The sequence below is a fragment of the Hibiscus syriacus genome, unplaced genomic scaffold (genome assembly GCF_006381635.1).
Source record: "Hibiscus syriacus cultivar Baekdansim isolate YM2019G1 unplaced genomic scaffold, ASM638163v2 tig00010533_pilon, whole genome shotgun sequence".
NCBI classification, from domain to species: Eukaryota; Viridiplantae; Streptophyta; class Magnoliopsida; order Malvales; family Malvaceae; genus Hibiscus; species Hibiscus syriacus.
Genome location: NW_024062223.1, coordinates 2,493,062 through 2,518,921, shown reverse-complemented (window position 1 = coordinate 2,518,921; position 25,860 = coordinate 2,493,062). Strand labels below are relative to the sequence as shown.

The window sequence follows — 25,860 nt, the reverse complement described above, 5'->3', positions numbered from 1 at the left end:
ATATACATTTTTAATGAAACGAAGTTAGTAAGGATTTATTTGGAGTAAAAAATAGAAAAATCATAATTGGAATGAAAATAAAGAATTAACATAAAAAATACTACGAATCTCGACTCTATTTTTTTATTTAATTTCGGTAATTTTAAAAATTCATTCAAAAAAAATAACTTAAAAAATAAACGTCATAATTATATCACGACTTTAAGATGTAATAATGTATTCTAAATCCCTAAATAAATTCGCGAACCCATTTTTATTTTTTTTTCAATGTGCAAATCTGCCTTATTTCAATTCCTGAAATTAAATAATTAAATTATTTTTTTATCAAATCAATTATTCAATTCCTAAATTATTGAATTAGTTCATTCATTTTGAACTTTTCAACTTCATTGGTCTAATGTATATGTATAGCCACGGAATCTTCTAGATGTTTAAAACAGTGAAATATTTATTTTTAATATGAATTTTATAAATATATGATTTTCGTTGGAAGCAGAAGTAGGGATGACAAACGGGCGGGTCGGGTGCGAATACCCCTTCCTCTATCCTCATACACATTTAATATTTTCAAATCTACTACTTGTCCACCACCCATGAGGGGTAAAATTTTTCAAATACACACCCGTTCAAGCGGATACATTCTCAAATCCATCCCCACATCCACTACCAAATGGAGATGTACCCGACTAGACCCACATGACAACAACCTTAAGTTATAAATAAACAACAAACATAAAACAAACACGTCTATTAAGAACCATAATATTAGTCTCTAAAAGTATACCTAATATTTGGTTAAATTATAATTTATATCTTATACAATATTAATATTTATAAATTAGTTTATAAAATTATACTTAAATTCATAATGGTCCAAAATTTAATGGGTATTTAGTGGGCAGAGGAATGTGGGGCAGGCGGATAAGGACGGGTAAGATCTCAAACCCATCACCCACCTGCTACCCGGGTATCACTTTCTAAATCCACACTCATCTATTACCCACTAAAATTATACCCATCCCCTCTCCAATTGAAACGGGTACGATATAGAATCTACGAAATTATACGAAAGTTATTAAAGAAAATTAAGTTCAATTTTTTATTCCGTCGTGTGACAAAAATCCGAATTAAATAAGTGTTTAGTACAACTCATAAGAAAATGGGTAAACTCCACCAAAAAGTCATTTAATTATGTGTTTACTACAAAATATGTTCCTTTTCTAAAAGTTATAAATAAGTCTCTTCGGATGTCTAATGTGTCATAGTATAATAGCTTTTTTAATCTCTAAAACTTAAACATTTCATCATTTTTATCTTAAATAAAATTCATTAAACATTATGAATTATTTTAAAATATTTAAAACACATTTGAAATTAAATTACTTTTAAATTCAAATATTTAAAATATATTTTTTAAAATTTAATTGATATTGTACTTTTTAGAATACTACTAAATTATAGATTTATGCATGTTTTAAATTAAGTATAAAGAATAATATGTAAATAATTTACTGGTAATTCATTAAATACTTTGTTCATTTTTCCATATGAATAAAATGAATACACGCAACTACCACACGGGACGGCAGCCTTATTAACAATGTCTAAATTTTTAACGATATAATCATATTTTTTAAAATAAGAATAATTTAAATAAAAATTGTTGAGACTAAATTTAGCTTAAAAGTATGTCCAAATTAATAATAATATAAATATTGAGGGCTATATTTGTTATTATACCAAAGTAACATAATTTTCCCGCTGTTTCATCCTACGTTATATTCCCAACAAAAATTGCAACCGAAAAGTCCAACTTCTCCTTCCCTCTCTATCTCCTCAACCGCGAACCCGCGTTTTATCTCTCTAGAAAACTTCGCTCTTATTTCTGTAAGAACACAAAACTTATTCGAAGGGATAAAATTCTTGACTTTGAGCTTTCATTTAGCTTCTTATAAAAGCTTCTTCCTTTTTCTTCTCTCTAGTTTAGATCTTCATCATATATATTTATCCCATTTTCAATTTCCTTTTTAAAAAAAGGTTTTTGCAGAAAAAAAATCCTAACCCATGGCTGGTCGTTACGACGAAAACCCATTCGCTCAAGAAGAAGACGAAGTTAACCCTTTCTCGGTCAGTTTCTCTTCCTGTTGTTGGATGATGCTTTGGTAGCGAGCTCTCGTGTCTTCGTTTTATTTAAGACTCTATTTTCGAAGCTGTTAGGCGTCTGATGAAAAATTTATTAAAAGATTATACGTTGACATTAATTTTACTCACTGATCTGAAATTTGGGCTGAATTCATTTATGGGAAGTGTTTTGCTTGGTTGTTGTAGTTGATGTGATCATTTCAACGACTTTTATGTTTTCTTTGTTACTGAAATCGCATTAAATAAAGTAGAAATCAATATTAAGCTTGTTCAGTTCTTCAAATCGATTTTGTTTTAAAAATAAGCATTTTCCCAGAGCTAAAAAACATTTTCTTTTGCACTTTGATGAACCTTAATCCTTGAAATGAAGACTATGATGCATAATTTTACTTGGTTTTAGAACTTGATTCGCATGTATAAGTTAGTATACAGATGCTAGGCAACTTCAGTTCTAATATTACTCTTTGGTTTAAATAATTTGTGCCTGCAGGATCCCGCCGTGAGAGGGAAGGCATCTGGTCAGTCTAAATTTGGTGGTCTATTTTCAAAGGTAAACTAAACCCCTGTTTATAAAGTTTCAAGGGAATGTTTAATTCAAAACTTGTTGCCGAGGTTAAGACGAGAACTGTTTTTAGGACATATATTGACTAGAATGTGCATAAAATGTGAAATTTAGCGTAAGGTTTTGGTTGTTTTGTCTCTTTTATATCCATGGAGATTGGAGAGTTCTTTGAATTTGAAAGGCCGGGTTTTAGGCTCTTTGTCAATACATGGATACTTGGTCACCGATGATATGTAAAACCATAACTTGAGGTGATGTTGTGCTAAACTACCACTGTTTAATCCCTTGAGCACATTGAATCATAGTGATCAACCTAGAAACTTAGTTCTTTCTCTAATGCTAATAGGGTTAGGAGTTAGCTTGGATATGTTAAGGTTTAGGATGATTTCGTTCAGAAAAGATAGGTTATTTGATATATTTTTGTGATTTGGTTATGTCAAATTCGGCCTTTGAGCATTTCTTCTAAACATAGGTACTCCGGAAAGTTTTCTTATACTAATACTTGCTTCTCGAATATGTGTTACGAATAATTTTTCAGAATGTTCCAAGTGCTCCACCTGCGTCAAACTCGAGACTTTCACCACTACCTCCAGAACCTGCTGGTTTCAATTATGATCGTGATGCGACAATTGACATTCCTCTGGATACAACTTCAGGAGGATCATATCAGGTTATTGAAGACTGAAAACCTGTCTCTAAATGCTATTTCCATAGTTTGGTTAAGCGTTTAATCTCACTGTTATGGTTTTACGGCATAAATCTAGGATTTGAAGAAGAAGGAGAAGGAACTACAAGCTAAGGAGGCTGAACTGAAAAGGCGGGAGCAGGTATATTGCGGAAAGAAATTTTATAACTTTGAACTCATTCTTATTTTATAGATCATAGATTTTATTTTTGTTTCAAATTTGCTCCCTATCATATTTTATCAAACATTTAGAATCAAATGTAATGAAAGGCCAAATATATCTAAACAGTTTGTCTTACAAATTAGGCTTAATTCACCATTTCCCCTCAAAGCAACACTTTTTCTCAGCTTGCCCCTAAACTGTCATTTTCATCTCAGCTTACCCCAAAAAAAACGGCTAATAAGAATGTGACATGTGGCATGTGACGCCAATAATTTTCAGGGTGAAATGATACGAAAATGATAGTTTAAGGGGGCAAACTTAGAAAAAAATAGATTAGGGTGCCAAATGAGAAAAATTTTATACTTTGAGGGAGCAATCATGAATTAAGCCTACAAATTATTATTAAGACACAATTAGGCTGCTGATGGGATATCTTATGTGTTCTCTCCTTGTATTTTAGTGCCCTATGTTTTTTTGGATAGCTGTAAGACTCATCATTCATACTTGTTTGTTTCATAAATAAATCGAAAATGTGTATGTCGTTGTATTTAGTGTGCTAAGTTAGAGGGATGGTTTGAAGATGCAAGTTTCTGTTCATGCATGATTGTTCCATAAATAAATAGAAAGAGCTGAATTCGTTTCCTTCCCTTTGGCACCCAATGAATTATTGGATCCCTACAATTTTCGCTGATCATCTTATTCCATGCAGGAAGTGAGGCGGAAAGAAGAGGCAGCAGCAAGAGGTACCTTTCATTCTAATTTGATTATTTACATCAAAAACATTTAGCTTTTCTCATTGTTTCAAATTTTGTTGTTGATATCATTTCTTTTGCAAAATATTTTGACCTGATTCCATTTTCTATTTATGGTCAATTACTCTTGCATTTCTCCCATTAGCTAGAGTTTGACTTCTCTGTTTTGCAGCTGGAATTGTTTTGGAAGAGAAAAATTGGCCACCATTTTTCCCAATCATTCATCATGATATTGCAAATGACATACCGGTTCATCTACAAAGAGTGCAGTATGTCGCATTTTCAACATTTTTAGGTATGCAAAGTTTTCTGAAGGCTTATTTACCTTTTGTTATATTGCCTGGTCCATCTATGCATCACTCAATGTTCAATCTTGTTGACAAAAATGAAAATTTGTGATCGTTCATATGAGTTTATAACCTCTGAATGATTGCATTGGGTGATTATTTGTACTATGCTTTTATTTTGTTTAACTCTTTAGCTGGAAAAGGCTTTTTGTGTAAGTCATTTGATTACATGCAGTATGGTGATTTTATGCAGGATTGTTTCTGTGCCTTCTATGGAACATCGTTGCTGTCACTGCAGGATGGATAAGAGGAGAAGGTTAGTTTGGAAATGCACTTCCTTATTTATTGTTTTCCTTCGAATATATAATGTTAGGATCATGTTGTGTTTACTGTATTTATTATTGTTTAGGTGTGAGGATCTGGTTCTTGGCAATTATCTTCTTCGTAGCAGGAGTTCCGGGAGCCTATGTTTTGTGGTATCGCCCACTGTATCGTGCTTTTAGGTGCTCAACATACTCCACTCTGTTCCTTAATATTGCAATTCAGTTTTGCATACTAAACGTTGGGTTGCCTCTAATGCCAACTTCCATTGTCATTTTCTTAAATTTGGCTGTGTAAGTTCCTTGCACTTGCTAACCAATAATCATCCCTTATGCAGGAAAGAGAGTGCTTTATCATTTGGCCGGTTCTTCCTCTTTTATTTGGTAATACCTTGTGTTTCTTCGATAGATATGTTGCTTTTGTTCGAGGATTCGATGGGTACTGATCCTTTTATCACTTCTTTCCTGTTTATAGGTTCACATCGGCTTCTGCATCTTTGCTGCTGTGGCTCCCCCTATAGTTTTTAGAGGGAAATCACTAACGTATGTACCTAAACTATTTTTCTACTTATCACATTCTCTATCTTAACTTGGACTGATAAATTGCATCTATCTGTCTTTATTTGCATTACATCAATGCATTTGAGTTGACATGATGCACTTATCTTCTAAAATGTACATTTCTTCATAAATCTTATGGATGTTGTTTTGCCCTATACAGCGGGATCCTACCGGCAGTAGATCTTATCGGAGACCACATATTGGTTGGGGTAAGCACTTCCTTTTAAAATAGTGAAGCATTTAACCTGAGAAATTTATCGCATTGAGATACTTAGTGGGAATATAGATGGGAGCAAAAAGAATGAATGAATGATGTTTACTACTTAAGGCTCGAACTTCGCCATTGCAGTTCATGTTAGCAGAAAAGGTTTAACTGTTCTACTCTTGATTTCTGTTAACCATTTTGATGGAAATTTTAATTTGTTTGCATAGATCTTCTACTTCATCGGGTTTGGATTATTCTGCGTTGAATCAATTGTAAGCATCTGGGTTATCCAGGTTAGTTCAGCTTCTGATCTTGTTGGTTGTGACGATCACGTAAACGTGCAGGAACGGGATTCGTAATAACATTGGGTTATTGTTGGGTTTGCAGCAAGTATACATGTATTTCCGGGGGAGCGGTAGAGCTGCCGAGATGAAGCATGAGGCTGCAAGAGGAGCTATGAGGGCTGCCATATAATGCCACAGACTAGCTGCAACGAGATATACGTTCAGCCTCGTGTTTATTATTCTTCTCGTCCCTGGCGATTTGTTGCGCCGATCTCTGTAATTTATTGTGTATGTTTTCCTATAAATTTCTCTTCAATTTTTTTTTTTGGTTCTTGGAGTTTGATTAGCAGACAGCATATACAAAGACTTGAATGATTTATTTTTCATGTATAGAGAGTTCCATTTTGCGATTGTAAGCCAAGTTAAGACCATGAGTTTCAAGATGACAAATATGCTCGTCCCATCATATGAAGAGTGCAATGGGAATCAATAGGGACAGTGAACTGATACATTCAATTTAGGGTAAGCTAGTCGAATAATCAAATTCAACTTGCATCTTACTCTTGTTTAAAAATATTAATTTTGACATTATTTTTTATCACTTGTCATTAAATAGTTAATGGTGTTATAACATGACAAATAAATTAAATAATTATTAAAAAAAACATATTAAATATATACCAAAACGACATTATTTTGGATTTTTGTAAAAATTATTTTTACCAAAAATAACTTTAGGTGTTTATTTTGACCAAAAAAATAATTTAGGTACTTAAATGAAAGAGTGAGTATATTCTAAGTATTTATTTGTAATACAAACATAAAGAAAATGAGTAAAAAGAATGGAGACAAAGTATAACATCTTTACCCCAATCTAGTCGAGAATTGGATCGATGATGTCACATTAACTGATCGAAACAATATCTATTTCAGAAACAAAAAAAAATCGAAGATTCACAACCTTTAAGCATAATTAAGGACTCGAATAAGAACATTACAAACATATTGGTTAAATATATAAATCGATCATAATTGAAGGATTCCTTAAATAATTTATCTTACATAAGACTATTAGTATCGATACTAAACTACGAATTTATCTTACATAAGACTATTAGTATCGATACTAAACTACGAATTTATCTTACATAAGACTATTAGTATCGATACTAAACTATGGATACCATATTATATAAGTAGTTTTGATACTCTTGGACAGTATTGATACTAGATTGGTATACTATGTCACAAATTCGTTTGTTTAATATCAATGCCTATACTTGAATTCTAATATTGATGGTACGATACTGATACCAAATTCGAGTATCTATATCAAAATGGCACAACGTAATCTAAAATTTGCTTATGCTATCGAGGTGCTATCATCGGTAATATTAATACATCCTATTAATTTGGTATCGATACCACATGTACAATATCGATATTAGATGTTTTAAATGTTCAAAATCTTCCTTAAACATATTTAATAACTTATCAAACTTTACCTAAACCACGTATAGACAATGACAATTCAAACATACATAAAGTACGAATTTCATCATGGATTCATCAGTGTACATAAGACATCAAAAGAAAGCTTGTTGCATAACATTTACTCTTTACTATTTAATGCAATTAGTAACCACTATATGCATATCATATCTAGTCACTTACTAATCATGTTTTTCATGGATTAAAATATGGATTGCATGCTTAGCTTCTAACATCATCATGCCATCAAACATCATGAAAACATAGTAAAACATGAAATATATGTCTTAGTTATACAAATCAATAATGCAATGGCCAAAATTTGAAGTTAACATTCTAGTATTGATATGATCTATGGATGAATCAATTTATAAATTTCTTTGAGCTTGATATATGTCTCATCTACCTGCTTTCTTTGATTTTTATAAAGTAGACGTTTTTATTTTCCTCTCTGGTTTTCCTCCAGATTTCTTGGTGGTTGTAGGCTAAACGTGTGGAAAGAAAGAGATCAAAGGAAGCACGACGAACGATGAGAAGCTTCAACTTATTCGGGAGACTATCGAGAGCTTTTAATGATTATCCTTCGCTTTCTAAGATTATCGTCGTCTCTACCATCAGGTAAACTGCTCTCTTCATTCGCCGCTTCTTTTTCTATATATTTTGTTATGTTTATAGAAATACTTGATTTACTTTTGTGTTAACTAGTTAAAAGCTTGGCGAAGTGCTTGTTTGTGTTTCTATTTTAGTTCTCATTACAGATTTAGTAATATTGATTTGTGGTTCATGCTTCATGCTGTTGTTTTAGTAGATTTTCTGTGAATTTATGTTAGTTTTTCTCATCGATCTGGTGATTGAATGTTTATTAGATTTTGAGCTGAAAATGTAGCAAGACATTGGATATATGAAATGCTCTGTCGAAACTCTGAAAACGGAGCAACTGTCTGAGTATAGGAAGTGAAGTGTCATCTCTGTTCAATGGCCGGTGAAAACGAATTTGCAGTCACCAGATTATTTAGGAGTTTGAGTGAATAGTTTATTATTATGCTTATATTATTTAAAAAAAGAACTCTGTTTTACTTCACCTTGCTTGGATGCTACTTTCTTTACCTAATATGGTGGGAGCGAAGTAATAGATGCTTCAACCAGCGTCTAGCATAACTAGAAGCGCTATCTGGTAAACTAAAGGGAATTCTGAGAATGAGTTTAATACATAAATAACATTATGAGAGACTCTGTAAATCGAAGTTTCTCTGGAAATTGGGAGCCAAATTCTGATATGATCTCCTAAACTGAAATTGTGTTGCTGTTTTGCTGCACATTGCTGATGTTTTTCTTTTGCATGAGTGGCTGTTATGCAAGGTTCCTGTTTTTACTTCTCATAATTGATGCTATTCTTTGATACGGATGCGGTCATTTAGCGTAACATATGGTTTTCAGTAGCAGCTCAGCTGCTTCATCGGATAAATTAAAAAAAAAGGAACTTCTTAAAACAACTGTATTTTTGAAATTTGAAACTTCCCTTCAGCTAAGGCTGTTACTTTTGTGCAGTGGTGGGAGCCTTATAGCTTATGCTGAGGCAAACGCATACCATGACAGTTGGGGCCACATTGCTCATGCTGATGCAACCGCATCTGATGGTGGTCATGCTTTATCTGAAGTAGTTCCCAAGAAAAAGAAAGTGGTGCTGCTCGGAACTGGGTGGGCAGGAATGAGTTTCTTGAAGAGTCTGAAAAACCCTACTTACGAGGTGGAAGTTGCGTCTCCTCGTAATTTCTTTGTGTTAAGTGTTACCTGTGGTAAAGTAGAAGCTCGGAGCATTGCTGAGCCAATTCGTAACATCATCAGAAAGGTAATGTGGGTTTCCTATGAAGATATATATATATATATATATTGTGCAATTCAGAAAAAAAAAACAGTTCTTGATGGGTGCTGATGAAGTTTGCCTTTTTCATGTTTGAGCAGAAAAATGTTGACATCAGTTTCTCTGAAGCTGAATCTATCAATATAGATCCCCAAAATAAGAAAATTTACTGTCGCGCTACTATAGACGGGGAAGAAGAGTTTGCAGTAGACTATGACTACCTTATTATAGCAGTGGGAGCTCAGGTCAACACATTTAATATTCCTGTTGTCATGGAAAATTGCCATTTCTTAAAGGTAACCACTGTTTCCATGCTGCATTTAGGATTGGGGTATATGGCGGTAGGAGCCATTTCCATCCTATACCATTTTGTTTGTTTTCTTTTCCTTCACTTTAAGCAATGTGATTCTTTTTGCAGGACATTGACGATGCTCAGAAGATACGTAAGAATGTTATTGAGTCCTTTGAGAAGGCAAGCTTATCAAGTTTATGTGACGAGGAAAGAAAGAAAATCCTTCACTTTGTGATTGTTGGCGGTGGCCCTACAGATGTAGAATTTGCCGCAGAACTTCATGATTTCGTCAACGAGGATGTGGTCAGACTATATCCAAAGGTCAAAGACTTAGCGAAAATAACACTACTTGAGGCTACAGACCATATATTGAACATGTAAGAATGTGCAGTCCAATTCTCCTTGAAAATATGCACCAGTACTTAGTTTTTTCCATCTTCATTGTTATCCCTACAACTGTTATCACTGAGAAGCTTTAGTATTTTTTATCATATCAACGTGAAATCAATTTATAAGTAATTTTAGAAAACTTTCTGGATTCGTACATTCAAGGTATGTTGAGGTATTTATTTCACAATATGAAGTTTTCTGAAGCTTGTAATACATTCTTATTTTCAGGTTTGACAAAAGAATCACAAATTTTGCTGAAAATAAATTTGGAAGAGAGGGCATTGATGTGAAACTGGGGTCAATGGTCACAGGAATAAATGAAAATGAAATTTCTACAAAAGCCAGAGGTAATGGTAAAACAACTTCAGAACCATATGGAATGGTTCTCTGGTCAACTGGCATTCGGCCTCGTCCTCTCATAAAGGAGTTTATGAAGCAAATTTGTCAGGTAATAGTTACTTTTGGACCTAGGAATTCATCTCGTTGAATTCTTTCCATCCTCCTTTAACTGTGTTTCCAATGTCATTCGTACAGGTTTGTTTATGCTCTTCTAATTAACTATGGATTATGTTTGAGAAGGGTAATAGACGTGCTCTAGCAACTGATGAATGGGTGCGAGTTGAGGGATTTGATAACATTTATGCACTAGGTGACTATGCAACTATTAACCAGCGGAAAGTCATGGTACCTATTTGTAAAATCTGCCATCCCTTTATGACTTTTGATCGTCTGGTATTTATTTTTCTTTCTTCTTTCTCTTCTAAATTCCTATAAAAATATAGGAAGATATAGCAGAAATATTAAAAAGGCTGACAAGGACAACTCAGGAACACTTAGTCAGAATTTCAAGAAACCCTTGATGATATATGTGAAAGATATCCTCAAGTGGAGCTTTATCTTAAGAACAAGCAGAAGCGTAACATCGTTGATCTTGTGAAAGAAGCCAAAGAGGACGCTGCAAAAGAATCCATGGAGCTCAATATTGAAGAATCTTCCTGCAACAGCACAGGTAGCTATCCTACTTCATTTATTGCACAGTCGGGCTTAAAATAACGCCTCTCCATGACGTTACATGTTAACCATCTATAAATTTTTCAGGTTGCAAATCAGCCAGGTGCCTATCTTGCTAAGTGCTTCAAAATTATGGAAGAGTGCGAAAAGAATCCTGAAGGTCCCCCTTGGTTCAGGGGAACAGGTCGCCACCGATTCCATCCCTTCAGGTACATACTGAACTCATATCCTGTCTCGATGCATCGTTGTTGTTCGATGCAGAAGTAAATAGCTTATTATCTATTTAAAGAGCATTCCAATATTTGAGAGATGAGATCATTAAATCTTTTACTTGGGGAAAGCTGTCAACAAAACACCTCAAATGTGATGCATTAGTACAACAACCAGGGAAAATTATAAACCCTTGCCATGAACGCTGGTGATGCTGCTACAGGTACAGGCACTTGGGACAATTCGCTCCTTTGGGAGAGGAGCAAACAGCTGCACAACTTCCCGGTGATTGGGTCTCCATGGGGCCCAGTTCGCGGTGGCTCTGGTATTCCGTCTACGCAAGGTACCAATCAGATAATATTTATTCTTAATGTAACTCCGTATCTTATTATTTATTGTGGTGCTGATTAGGGTAGTGATTACGACATAAAATATCTTGAATTTTTATTTAATTTTAATATTTGGCTCATTTAAGATTTTTTCATTATTATTGTTATAGTTGTAAATGATGTATTTTAAAATGTTATTTGCCTATATCTTGATGGTTATTTTAAAAAAATATTTAATATATATATATGTATATACTTTAAAATTTTCAATCAAATAATTTTAAAATATATATTTTATAAAATTTAACCATTTAAAATAAGTATATAAAAATTTTAATGAGACAAAATGAATAATATAGTAATAATGTTATTACATTTTTATGTTAATAACATTAGACAACATAGGTTAAATTTGTTGTTAGCATCCTAAATGTCCAGGATTTAAATCGTCAGTATTAATCTCGATCTCTTTACTTTGTAAGGTATAGAAAATAAATTTAAATTTAATTGTAATTACCAATTAATTAAGTAAATTAAAAGAAAATTAAGCCCCAAGTTGTTCGATCCATCCCTACCACCAATAGTTGGATATCATAGTACCAAAAAAATAAAGAATTTTTGAAAGTTTAATAATTTAAGATGATAAATAAAATCAACATGTCAAAACGGCCCAGTTGGTTTAAGTCGCTAGTTTCAAGTACTTGACCGAATGGGCATGGTTCGAATCCCATTCTTGACAATTTACTTTTGATGTATAAACAATTTGGCTTAAACTAAAAATAAGACATTAAATTATGTCCTTTTTTTTAACTTTTAAGTCCTTAAATTATTATTTTTTATCAAAATAGATCCTTAATTTATTATATATTATACCTAAATTACTTTTTATTAAAAAACTCTAAATTATACTTTTTTGTTTTAAGTCTCTAAATTGTTTTTTATGTCAAAATAAATACCTAATTTTTGGTAACACATCAACATCTTATTGACTGAAAGAAATTTTTCTAACTGAAAAAATGATAAGACTTGGAATAATTACATTTATTTTTTTAAGGACTTATTTTGATCGAAGTAATTTATAAACTTAAAGCAAAATATATACATATATTTTTTAAATTTATTTTTACTTTAAACTTAATAGTTTCTAAGTCAACAATCACTACTCAGCAAATATATATATAAATAGAAATTGTCAGATTTATTTAAAAAGATAAAATATTTAAAATTATAATAAAATATAATTATTGACATAAAAAGTAGTTCACTTCTTATTAGACTAACTACATCGAACAAAATATAAATACGAATAGATCTAACTATATCGACAAATGAATCACAATAGATGATTGGACTACTGAAAGATCACAAATATTTGCATATTAGAATCGAGCATCATCAGAAAATTATCTTTGACTGCAAACTACGTATCCAAATCAATTTCGATAATTCAAAACAAAAACTAAATGAAACACTGGGTATGATTTTGAAAAAAAAAATTAGATTATCAAAATAACATGATGAAAATAAATGAGTGGCCAAATAGATAATTTACTCTTAACTTTAACTCCATGGCGAAGCCACACAATCCCAAAAGGTTATGTGAATAAGATTACAGTAGAAGCCTTTCGGATAAATGACTCGTTCAACTTAACAACACATCCATCATGGATGAATTCATAGGGATCTAGAATTGAAAAATTATTCAACAGATCGTGCAGACTACAAGGGTTAACAGTGATTCATAAGGGTCTAGAATTGAAAAATTACTTGTTCTTGAAAAAAATAAAGACTCGATGTTGAAGATCATGGATTTTGGATTGAGTTCAATGGATGAATTCACAAATTCAATTGTCGGGCTGTTTGGATCCATTGATTATGTTTGGATCCACGAAGAGTTACATCTGGTTATCAGATTATTTAGATCCATTGATTTGTCTTCTTGTTCCTTGTTGAATTTGGTATTCTACAATCTCAATATTTGAAAATTGAATTTTAGTTTGTATAATTGAGATTACTCAACTTCATTTTATCTCTAGATATCTCTCATTTTTTCTTTGAACTTGTGGTGTTACTATTTACTACCCGAAGTTGGAAATCTTTCATTATTTTTGAAATGCCACATGAGTCCTTGAAAGAAGGCAAATAGAGCAATGGAGCAAAGATGTAGGAAGAAGAAGCAAGAGAAGATGAACAACAATGGGGTTGAGAAGAAAACATATTAAAAATTGATAAATTGAAATGTTATCGCTAAACACAAAAAGACCCATAATTAGCATTTTTCTAAAGTATAAGGGTTAAAATAAAAATTAAACTATTTTACTAATGGGTCATGTGATCAAACTAACGACATTTAATTTCTAAGTAACCAAAACTTAATAAAACGATAACGTAATTGACCAAAACTTAATAAAACAACAACGTAAGTGACCAAAAGTGTATATATATGAAAGGATTAGGAAAGTGACCAAAATTTAATCCACGTATTATCTACATGAAAATGATATAATTTTAATTTTATATATTTACCGTGTCATGTCAGCAAACCGTTAAAAGTTTAACGACCGTCAACCTTCAGTGACCAAAAGTGACCTAGTATTTATGGCATTGGATTTTTGTTTATTGAAGTTAATTATATTTATACATTACTTTATCGTGATAATGACTCTCGAGTCATATTCTTTGTGGTTAATAAAGGATCTTTAATAGAAAAGACAAATTTAAAATATTATGAATTATGATGAGTGAATTGGTTAAAATTTCATATTATTTCAAGTTGTTTTCTTAGAAAAGAGTAGGCAATTATAATTGGCATATTTATCATAAAATATATCACAATTAACCATTGCTAATACCAATTTGTGCATTCACTTAGTGGGCAAACATCAAATTAATCATAAAATATAAATATAACTTATAAAGTTAAAATTTATAAAGTTAGGGGTAAATTATAGAATTATACAATTAAACAACTTTCGAGCTAAATTAATACAAAAATACAATAAAAACGAAAAATAATAAATTAGGTCTACTGCAAGGGCAAAGATGACCCAAACCTTTTTTTCTTTATTTATGTTGAATTCAATTTTAGTTCAATTACGAATATGAATAATGTAATATATATATAAACAAAATTATTAATAATTGTTTTTATAAAAGTTGTTGGTTTTATTAAAAAGAGAAAATATACAAAATTACAATTAAGGTTTAAAATAAATAGTCACTTAAGATATATAATGACCATACACGAAGAAAGTTTAAAAATCTAATAAAAACTCGAACAAAAGATGGATACGATCAGATCTAATCGTATTAGTAAATAACCACAAAAAGAGATCAAATTATGAAAGACCACCGACAAATTGAAAATTAGAGTGAGCGACATGAGAAAAACTATCCACGAACACACATTGTGTATCCAAATCTAAATCCAATAGTCCAAAGCAAGAAAGATCATCATGATAACAAATAAACACATCTTGATCTGACATGTCAATATTGATCTAATCCTAAAAAAAGATAAATGAAAATAACATCACACAACTGAAAACATATAGAAGAAAAAAAACATGCCATAAAATAGAGGAAAACACGTTATAAAACAAGATTATTAAAAATTAAAAAATAAAGATATGATATAAAAATAGTGACGATCGACATCAATACCAAAACTAATCCGTTGGAAACCAGAAAAACAAGAACTAGCAGCACAAGAAAAAAAAGAAAAAAACATTAATAATTTTAAATTCTTTTCATAGATAAATGGTTTTTTGAAAATATAGAAGATAAAGAAGTGGATAAGTGGAATTGAATTTGTTGGTTACTTTGTCCCTTTCAATAATCTCTCAATATATTTGGTGATACAAAAGAATCAAATGCTAATATTATTCCCTTGTCTTTCAAATGTGGTTAGAGGTGTATAAAAAATTCGAATATCTTATTTTGTGTAAAAAATATTCGAAATCGGATTTGAGAAAAACCAGGTAGTATAACCGGTTTGAGAAAAAATTAGACGACCGGATTTTTTACCGGATTAAAAACAGGTTTGAAAAAAACCGGATAAAAAACTAGTTTTTTATCCGAAAAAAATCCGGTCTGGGTTTAAAAATCCGGTCTGGGTTTAAAAAATTGGATGACCGGATTTTTTACCGATTAAAAACCGGTTTTTTTAAAAAATTATTTTTTTCAAACCGAAACTGGTTACACCAGTTACATCATCCGGCCCTCCAAACCGGTTATGATCCGAACCGGATTTTTTATAAACCGATTTTTTGGCTTAATGAAAAAATCAGATCGATTTTATTCGATCTAGATCATTTAAATCCGGCTATGTACATCTCTAAATGTGTTTGGTCCATCACGTCCTTCTTTCCCCCTTTTCATCATCATTATTCAGTATATAATTTCTTTCTTTCTTATACTCTCATATCCCCTATAACAATCAACTCACATCTCATGATTACATTTTATTTAATAATTTGATAGCTTTATTTTGAATTATTTAACATTATTTGATAAAATTTCGAAACCTTGATTTATAATTGTTTCTAAAAATAAAAATTAAATAAAAAAAAATTAATTTATAACGTTTTAGAGTTATGCTTGAAATACAAAATCCTTATTTTTACATTATGAAAAACGAAATTTGATTATAAAAATAAAGAAATTAAATTTTTTGTACCAAAAAAAAGAAATTAAAATTTAACTTGATTTAAGTAATTATAGTTTTAAAACTTATAAACCATCAAAATACTATCATTCGATTTGATTTTTAGTTTTTTCTTTGTTAAATCCTAATTTCAACCCAAAAAAATAAGGCATAATTAAAAATTAGCCTCTCAACCTTCACATGAATAGTCATTTTACCCAATATTCTTTTTTAGCATTTCAACCCAAACGATTTAATTTTTGTTCAAAATAGTCATATTAGATGAAAATCGTTTTTAACTAACGATCCAACTATGTTACTGATGTAGCATTGTTACGTCATCACTTTGATGACATGATATATGCCACATCATCAATTAAGTACATCTAAAATTACCACAACCACATTAACAATACGTGTTAATCATTTGTCAACTAACGATTTTCATCAACAGTGGTTATTTTAACCAAAACCAAAAACTGAAACATTAAGGGTTCAAATGCTCAAAGAAAAAAGAATAGAGGATAATGTGACCATTTGTGTAGATACTATTTTATCATTATGCCAAAATATAATTAATCAAACATTGGAATGAAAGAAAATGATATTGGGCATGTAACAGCCTCGTAGTATTCCGGCCCTGAATCGTAGTTTTGTATGGTCCTTACCCTCACAAAGGTGACTGAAAAGTCCTTCATGATTAATCCATACATGGATTTCATCATTGTTATAATTTGATGCAAAACATTATTGAATATACATATGCATTTAAACTCTCCTACGCAGTTTGAAATCTGGTAGGTCGGCGACAAAATCCCATTATCTACAATGCAGACAGTAACAACTAGCTGAGTTTTGAGTTTTTAGCTTCAAGTCTACAAGAACAGAAAATGCAGCTTCAATTCTCTTTTCCTTTCTTTCTTTTCTTTTTTTACAACAAAAGATTTTGAAATTTTCTCATCGTTCTTCCAAGACAACACCCTTTTCGTTACATGAAATGATTCAAGATGATTATATAAAACTTCAAACATAGGACAAGGTAACTGACCGAGAATTGCAGCTTTATGCCGAGTCTACTCCGTCAACCTGCTGTCGAGCAAGGTATCTTTCCCTTCGCTCTTTCTGCATGACATAAATTTACGGTCATAAGTAATCCATATCATGGAAGTAAAACATCTATAAGAATAATTTCCATCAGATGATTGCAAGAGAACTTACCCATTCATCTATCACAAGTCCTTCACCGATGAGCTTCGAACCAGCGTCCTCTGGAGGCTTTTTGCGTACCTCGACTGCAGCATCAGCATCAGCTAATTGGCGCTTCAATTTTTCCAGAGCCTTAAACACATATATTTAGACTAATTAGTTTGCTTGGTTTCGATAATTTGGTATGCATGACAAGTATCATGCAAGCGTGAATACAGGCACACTATATCTGATGGCTTAAGATAGTAAGATGGTAGCAATACTTACAGGGAAAGGGCGCTTGGGATCGAGAAAAACAACCCGTAATATTTGCTCTATTGCAACTTGATCCTTTTGCTCATCAAACTACAAAAAACAGGCACCAAAGATTTAATTACATGCTTTACAAAAATCCACCTTAAAGAAAAAAATAAGATAGGCAGAAGAGCAATCAATAATGTAGATGGTGAAAGAATATTCGCAATTGTGCATCAAACAAAGGGAGCCATACAACCCCCAAAAAATGATTGAAAAAACCATGCTTACTCTATCAAACTAGGCCAAATATCATCTTTTCAAGAGATTGTTATCCGATTAAATATTATGGCATACGTTACCTTCAAAAGTCGATTTACAGCAACAACAGGACATATCGATGACAAAATTGCAAAATACATAAATAAAAATGAAAGAACAAATCTGGATATAAAGCACAGTAGTTTCTTTTATGTTGCAGACAGAAGGTACAAATCCCATAAAGAAGAATATTTGGATAGAGAAGTTTTGTTCCATAGTGACATTTTATGCTTCAAATTATAAAGCCCTAGAAATACAAGAGTCAAGAATCCAAATCAAGCTATAGAATTGCTTATCTATAATGCCATCCTCATAAAGTTGTTTTTAGGATAATTTAAACACTATTAACCACAAAGAAAATATTATATGCACCAAAAGAATATTATTATATTCATCATAAACTCACTCGAACCTAAATATGGTAAAACTAGGGACGGACGCAGGAATTTATGTTAGGGGGCCGAACTTGAACTTAAAAAATTTTAGGGGGGCGAAATCAGATTTTTAATAGAAAATACATAGAAAAAATCTAAAATATATGGTAATTTTAGATTTTTAGGGAGGGGGGCGACCGCCGCCACCCTCCCCTGCCTAGGTCCATCCCTGAGTTATTATTCTTTTTCATCAAGATAGAAAATGGAAAAACATGTGGATCTTATGAAAACGCAGTTATACAAGAGAAGTTCAACTCACCAGCTCGGGAACATAGTCCAACGGACCCTTCACCTTGAGACTCATGATTTTAAACTTAACCCTGCTCTTCTGTTCCATTGGCTTTTCATTATTCTCCGGTTGCTCCACAAACTTAAAGACTAATAAATCCATTCAAACCAGGAAGAGAAAATCATAAGAATATTTCGGAAGACCAGATGAACCGTAACACATATATATTGATGCCAATGTGAGTACACACACAAAAGAGTGTAAAGAAGCAATTACCCGTTGCAATGATGCTCTCGCCTGGGGCAAGAATAGCACCCGGTGGGCGCATGAAACAACTCTTCGGTGCAGTGGTTTGAAACTAAACCAACAGATAAAAAGGCTCATCACAGTCATTACAGATCAAAGCAACAAAACAAAACAAAACAGCATTCCACTCCTATCTCTAGCTTATATAAATTATAATATAGCAAACATAGACAACAAGAAAGACAAAAAAATGAAAATTTTCTAAAGGTTTAATTTAGGTTTTACCTTGAAAGCCGTATATGACTTGCTCGTGTTTTTTATCCTCACCGCGCTCCTCACTTGTTTGCCAGGTTCATCTTGGGAAAACAAAATAAACAATTAAGAACAAGACAATTTAAATCTAGAATTATTTTTCAACAATTGGAACTTTTTAGACAATTTCTTTTGAAATGAATCAAATAAGAAATTTCCTGAATTAAGTCAAATTATTCCAAATAATTATTAGGAAAATTTTTAAAAATAAAATACAAAATTTAGTACGCCTATATCAGCCACTTTAATCAACAATCTTGATCCTCATAAATCTCTACTCTTAAAGTCTTGTCATCTTATTGTTAATTTCCAGAAATAAGCATCAAACAAACGGAAAATTTAGAATCTGAGCAAAGAAGAGTACATACATGGAAAGTAGAGCTTATTAGCCGGATCAAGCTTGAGCCGGCGACGAGTCGGTAAAAGCGACTTGGCGACGGAGGAAACGGAGTTAGTGGAGCCATGATGGCTGGATCCTTCGACATGAGGTTGACTTTGAGTATGCAGATTCGAAGCCGAGGAAGACGACGTGCCGCTACCGTTCCCGGTTTGTCTAAACGGCAGCTTGAAAAACCCCCAAACTTTGCCATCGGACGGTGACTTTTGGTCGGTTTCTATTGCCATCTTCCCTCTATCAAAACAATCACAAGCTTATGTACGGCACCGTTTTTAAGATCTCGAAAGCACAAAAGGAACCTTTAACTGGTAATCGAATCGAGAAACTTGTGACAAAGGAAAAGAGACGGAGAAAGAGCGCGTGGGATTTCAGCGCTTGGATTGTAGTGCATTTGACTTGTCAGAACTTGAAGTCCGTTTTGCCCTTTGCATTTAAACCAGATGGGAAGCTTTCCGAACGGCACCGTATTCCTTCACTGCTCTTCCAATTTTTACTACTTACATTTTGGTCAAATTTTCCTAAAGGGCTCTATATTATACATATTTGGTGAATCTAGTCCCTTGTTATACATTTATTATACCTGGTACTTTATTTTATTTTTTTTGAAATATGTATTTTCAGTTAAGAGGTCATTTTTATTTGGTGATTTTATCAAATAGTTTCACATTACATTTTTCAAACATATTTGGTATATATAAATTGAATTTGTTAATGACTGAAAATACATAGTTAGAAGAAACAGAGATTAGAAACAATTAGATTAACATAATGAGATCATATATGTCAAAAACATAAACTACAGGGAGTTTTCTAGAATTTGACCATAACATTTTTTGGTTTAATTTGAAATACAGTTGTTTCCGCGTTAATTTCCACCAGCTAATTTCCTGAAAACCGCCGCGAAAAAGAAAAGTCATGTCAACGTCAACGACGACTTTGAGGGTAAAACAGGAAATTAAAAAAATGCTTTTAGTTAGAGGAAGGTGATGTTTCTTTAGTGACGCTCTTAGATTGGACTATTAAAGTTGCTCTTATTAAATGAAATTGATATTTTTTATACTCATTTATATTTAATTTATTAATTAAATAATTTAGATTAAATATTGTAAAAATAATTAAAACATTTTTATTTTATTTATATTCATAAAATTCAATCATGTGATATTATTTAAGAAATTTTGTACTCCAACTTATAACCAACTTATTGTTAGTAATAAAGTAATTTTGATTATTCACAATTTATTTTTTATTAATAAATGTTTTTACTTTTTGAAAATTTATGAGAGAAAATTCTAAGTGAATTCGGTGTTAAGATGGCCCATGTTTTTATTATTTTAATTAATAGATGTTGGGTTGGCGGAAATGAATTTGGTGGATTTCATAGAGGGATGTAAAAAATTGACCCTAATTGTAAAATTAATTGAAACCAACTTGAGTCAAACTTATTTGAGACCTGAGATGGTGATGATCTGAAATTGATTCGAGTCTGAACTGGTGTTGATCTGAACCCGAGTTGGATTTGAAAATTTACAACCTGCACCCGACTTGAGAAGGACCTGAACCCAAATTCGACCTGATAATGTCACAACCGAACTCGACCTGCATCCGACCTGATAATGCGACAACCGAACCCGACTTACATACGACATGTCATGAACCTGAACCCAAAAATAACCCGACAAATAACTGATATTACCTTATCTGTTATCAACCTGACATGTTATAAACCTAATCTATAACTGACTCAAATTATAAATGATCCGACCTGTTATTAAACTGAATTGATATTTACCTGACTTGTAAGTTATAATTGATAAAGTTAGACATAATATTTCTTTCACAATTTATAATGCATGATTAATTATGATAATTTAATTGATGTATTTACTTTTTATACTTATAAATTGTAGCCTATAAATATATTCAAAAAATTTATTAAATTAACGAGCTGGTATTAATAATAAATGTAAAATAAATTAGTAATTATCATCATTATATTACTAAATTTACTTTAAATTACTAAATTGACTTTATATATTTATTAGGATCATAATATTAAAAAAATAATTATGGCTATTAAATTAATTTTATTAAATGATTCATGAATCATTTTTATGTAATAATTAATAGCTTAAATATAATTTATCTTAATTTTTTTAATTTATATATTAAACATGATTCTAATTATTGATAATATTAGAATATGAGATTAAAAATTTAATAATTTTATAAATATTGAAACTAACAAAATGTATAAATGTACAAATTAAATTTATTACAATTCAATACATCACAATTATAATTAAATGAAGTAAATAAATTTACGTTGAAATTTAGGCTCTCATATCTTATAGCAAAAGTTTTACAAGGTTGAAAACCCGACTTTGCTACTAGAAATTTTTTCATCGAGCTTTTGTTTATCTCAAAATATATAAATGTTGCCAACATGATTAAATTATGAGCATCATTTTAGTTTAAAAGCCAAAATAACACAAACATAATTTAACCATCGGTAACTAATTAGATAAGAATTTACAACAATTCAGTTCTATCATATTAACAACAACAATTTACAAGGCAACAATCAGCCAACAAACATCAATTCATCATTTAGACCAAAACTAATAAGCATTCAAACAATTTCTAATTAGCATTCAGACGAATTCCAATTAGTATTCAGACCAAGTCTAGTCAGTATTCATACCAATCCAATTAATAGTAAAGCCAAGGGAATACGATGGACAACACTGCCAAACATTTCTGATTTTACCAAACCTACAAAAGTTAAAACAATGGTAAAACATTCATTTATATGCTTACTGCAATTTATGAAAATTTATGTTTATTTCATTTAAATTATCAATTAAATGATTTTTTTTTGCTTTTATAGGATGCTACTATTTTTACATTTACAGCAAGCACATTTGAATGAATTTATGAATAATTCTTTCTTAATTATTCCCTTTTATGGTAATTTTTTTATTGTGTTTACTTCAATAAACTATATAATTTATATATAGTGTATATAATTTATAATTATACATAGTATATATATAAATATAAACTATATAGTTTATATATAAATTTTATATATTATATATATTAAAACTATATAGTTTATATATATATATATATATATATTATTACATATTATATATAAATTATATATATATATATATATATATATATAACTATATAGTTTATTAATATAAATTATATAGTTTATTAACATAAACTATATAGTTATATTTATATATTACTATGTATATATATTATGTATAAATTATATAGTTTATACATATTATATTATTATATAGTTTATATATATATTATATATTATAATTGTTTCAATTTTTTTCTCAATTTTGAAATGAATGCAATTTAGTCTATTTTACATATTTTTTTCACATTTTACAATTATTTCAATTTGATCCCTCTGTGTTGTTTAATTTATTTAAATTTAAATTTTTATTTGTAATTTCATTTTTATTCATTTAGTCCTTAAAATTATAATTGCATATGAAATTGGCCCATACTTATTACTTATTTATATTTTTGTAATTGTCTCATAACTTTTTAAAAGGGTATAATTTATTACTTTTTATATTAATTTCAACCTCACATTTTAAAATTATTTCAATTTTGTCCCTCATCAATGTGTGTTGTTTAATTTATTTAATTTTTTATTTGTAATTTCATATTGGTTCAATTTAATCTTTAAAATTATATTTTTTATCAAAATTGATCCACAAATATTTATATTTTTAGTAATTTACTCTCAATCATATACAATTACAAATTACAATTCAACGTTCACGAAAGACGAAAAATAATTAATCTAAAAATAAAAAATGACCCGACCTGAAGTCAATCCGTATCCGGTAAAGATCCGACCTAAATTTTATCTGCCAATGATGTGACCCGTCTGAACGAGATCTGACTGAAGTCCATCCGAATCTGAATTAACCTGATGTTTAACTGTTCCGTACCTAAACCGTTTTGACTTAAACTGACATCGATCCGAACTGAAATTAATCCGACTTGAACCCGAACTGAATCTGATGTCAAATCAACATGAAAATGACCTAAACTGATTTGACATGAACTCGACCTGATCTAAGTCCAACCATCAAAATGACCTGACACGATATGTATCCGATTTTACATGGCAAGAAAGGATTTAACTAAAACCTAAACGATTACCTGATTTTATATCTCTAATTTCAGTTGATATAATAGTTTCAGAATTAAAAAAAATAAAAGAATCAGTTGAATTTTACGAAAAATAATTGAACTAGAAATATAGTACATATATTAAACAATAATGTTAAATTTAACACCGGTTTTAATTTCAATTTTTTTATTTTGTTGAATTAAAAAATAAAAGAAACGAATTAGAACAAAATTTCACCCATAAAATCAAAATGGATAGAATGCTTTCACACATCAGATCAAGTTAGGAATCGATAAAATTTTATTAATATATTGGATTAAATTCGGAAACTGTCTAAAAATTGACTTGTCGTGTCCCCTTACCAAACCTAAATAGATGGGGTTATAAATCATTGATCTTTTCCTCTCTTTTTTTTTTAAAAAAAAAAGAGTTTTGTAATGTATTCCAAAGTATACATATTCGAAATAAGTTAGACTAAAACATCGTTTAAAGATTTCCCTAAATTTAAATAGAAGAAAAAGAATGTCTTAAGTCAATGTTCGAATGGGTCTTCGTTAGAGATGAGCACGAGTCGGGTTTTTGGTCTACCCAACCCGACCCGAGAACAATGGATCTTCCACCGGAGACTCGATCCGACCAGACCAAAATAAGATTTCACCCGACCCGATATATAACTTAGTAAGTCGACCTGACCCAAAATAATAATAATAATATTATTTTTATTCAATAAAAACAATGAATTAATTGAAAAAAATTATATATGGATGAGTATTATTGTAATTATTCCTAAATATATAGGGTAAATTATATATTTTTTCGGGTCGTATATTTTTCACCCTAAACCTGAACCCGACCCGAGCATCACACTTAAAAACCCGACCCGAAGCCGATTTTTTTTTAAAAATCCGACCTGATCGGGTCGGATCGAGTTCGAGTCCCATGTCCATCCCTAGTCTTCGTACCCGAAAACAGTCCGAGTTAATATTTGTTTAACACACGCTAGCCTCTATTACAATTCTCATAAAATTATAACCCACCAATACCCCACTTATGCGCTGACCACAGAATACTCGAGCTAGATCGCGAACCCATCTTCAGTATTACAAAATGCCAGACTCCACACATGTAAAGATTTGCACATTATGGTCCAGTTATAGCAAAACTTTGTAACAGTATGAGGCACTCACCACCCATATAGACTATAAAACAGATGTACCTCGTACACGTATCCAATCCATCCAACCAAGGACCCCCGAATCATTTCAGAAGTAAACCAGAAAATATATAGACATTGCAGCACTAGAAACCATCAGTCCAGATTACCGGACACAATCCCGAGCATCTACTAGCGATCGCATTATACATATCTTAGCTACAACACAAATCAGAAAATAATCGTAGCTGTAAAAGAACACCAGAACCCAAGGCAATTACCAGCAACCAGACCAAGCAACATCGTCTCAGGAACGAACTATACTTCGAACGTCAGTCCAGAGAAAAACAAAATCAGGCGAAATAATCATCCTCATCCTTTTACCAGACAAAACCGATGTTGCCTCTGGGAATAGTTTTCCAGGATTCCTCCTAGACAAAATACACCATAGGCTAGCCATCAATGGCCACACCACACACTGATAAAGAACCACACGAAGTAGATCTCTTTGCCCCAACCTTGCTTTCAAAACACATCATAATTAAAAGGAAAATCATAACATACACCAATCAACAACCCCATCAACCAACCTTGAGCGCACAAAGTAGAACACCACCAGGTCTTTAGCAATATCAACTTTGATTCCAGGACCCATTAAAGCATCCAACCTACACTTGCTACAAAAAACGGCCATCACAGACCAAGACAAGCCATTAGCAACCCTCCAAAACAGGGACATCAACAAGCCCAAGCCAATCTTGTAACGCCTCAAATCCTAGGTTAAGAGTTTTGGGCTAATCGGAGAGGGCATTGAAATAAATCTCTTAGCATGTAGGAAACCTTGACCTAAGTTTGGATGGAATTTGGGCTTGGACTAAGCCCATTTAGAGTTAAAAAGGGGATTTTTGAAGTAAGACCAAAACTTGAAGGATCAAGGGAGTAGTTTACCCAATTTTGTTATGAA

At 31.4% G+C, this 25,860-nt stretch overlaps 2 protein-coding genes, 1 long non-coding RNA gene and 1 pseudogene across 4 annotated transcripts; 2 read left to right on the top strand and 2 right to left on the bottom strand.

Moving 5' to 3' along the window:
* The first annotated feature begins 1,823 nt into the window (after positions 1–1,823).
* LOC120204262 (secretory carrier-associated membrane protein 3-like) lies at positions 1,824–6,319 on the top strand. 2 transcript variants are annotated; one of them, XM_039204375.1, is made up of 15 exons: positions 1,824–2,126; positions 2,629–2,692; positions 3,243–3,374; positions 3,469–3,531; positions 4,262–4,295; positions 4,477–4,599; positions 4,845–4,907; positions 5,001–5,094; positions 5,250–5,295; positions 5,387–5,454; positions 5,633–5,681; positions 5,905–5,970; positions 6,065–6,174; positions 6,206–6,256; positions 6,299–6,319. In XM_039204375.1, exons 1-13 carry the CDS (start codon positions 2,065–2,067, stop codon positions 6,149–6,151), a joined length of 951 nt encoding a protein of 316 aa, XP_039060306.1. In that variant the 5' UTR covers positions 1,824–2,064; the 3' UTR covers positions 6,152–6,174; positions 6,206–6,256; positions 6,299–6,319. The 2 variants fall into 2 exon arrangements, with proteins under 2 accessions (XP_039060306.1, XP_039060307.1); XM_039204376.1 differs by having other exon boundaries at positions 1,824–2,127; positions 2,633–2,692.
* On the bottom strand, positions 5,386–5,629 carry LOC120204264. The gene is made up of 2 exons (XR_005523922.1): positions 5,591–5,629; positions 5,386–5,491 (listed from the first exon to the last, which is right to left on the bottom strand). It is a non-coding gene; the product is annotated as an uncharacterized LOC120204264 (long non-coding RNA).
* Positions 6,320–7,854: 1,535 nt separating the features above from the next.
* Positions 7,855–11,616, top strand: LOC120203946 (annotated as a pseudogene).
* A 5,374-nt stretch (positions 11,617–16,990) lies between these two features.
* LOC120204261 (vesicle-associated protein 4-2-like) lies at positions 16,991–19,924 on the bottom strand. The gene is made up of 7 exons (XM_039204374.1): positions 19,541–19,924; positions 19,146–19,216; positions 18,891–18,972; positions 18,645–18,763; positions 17,664–17,741; positions 17,409–17,528; positions 16,991–17,312 (listed from the first exon to the last, which is right to left on the bottom strand). The coding sequence occupies exons 1-7, from the start codon at positions 19,794–19,796 to the stop codon at positions 17,253–17,255; spliced, it is 786 nt and encodes a 261-aa protein (XP_039060305.1). The 5' UTR covers positions 19,797–19,924; the 3' UTR covers positions 16,991–17,252.
* Between the last annotated feature and the right edge of the window lie 5,936 nt (positions 19,925–25,860).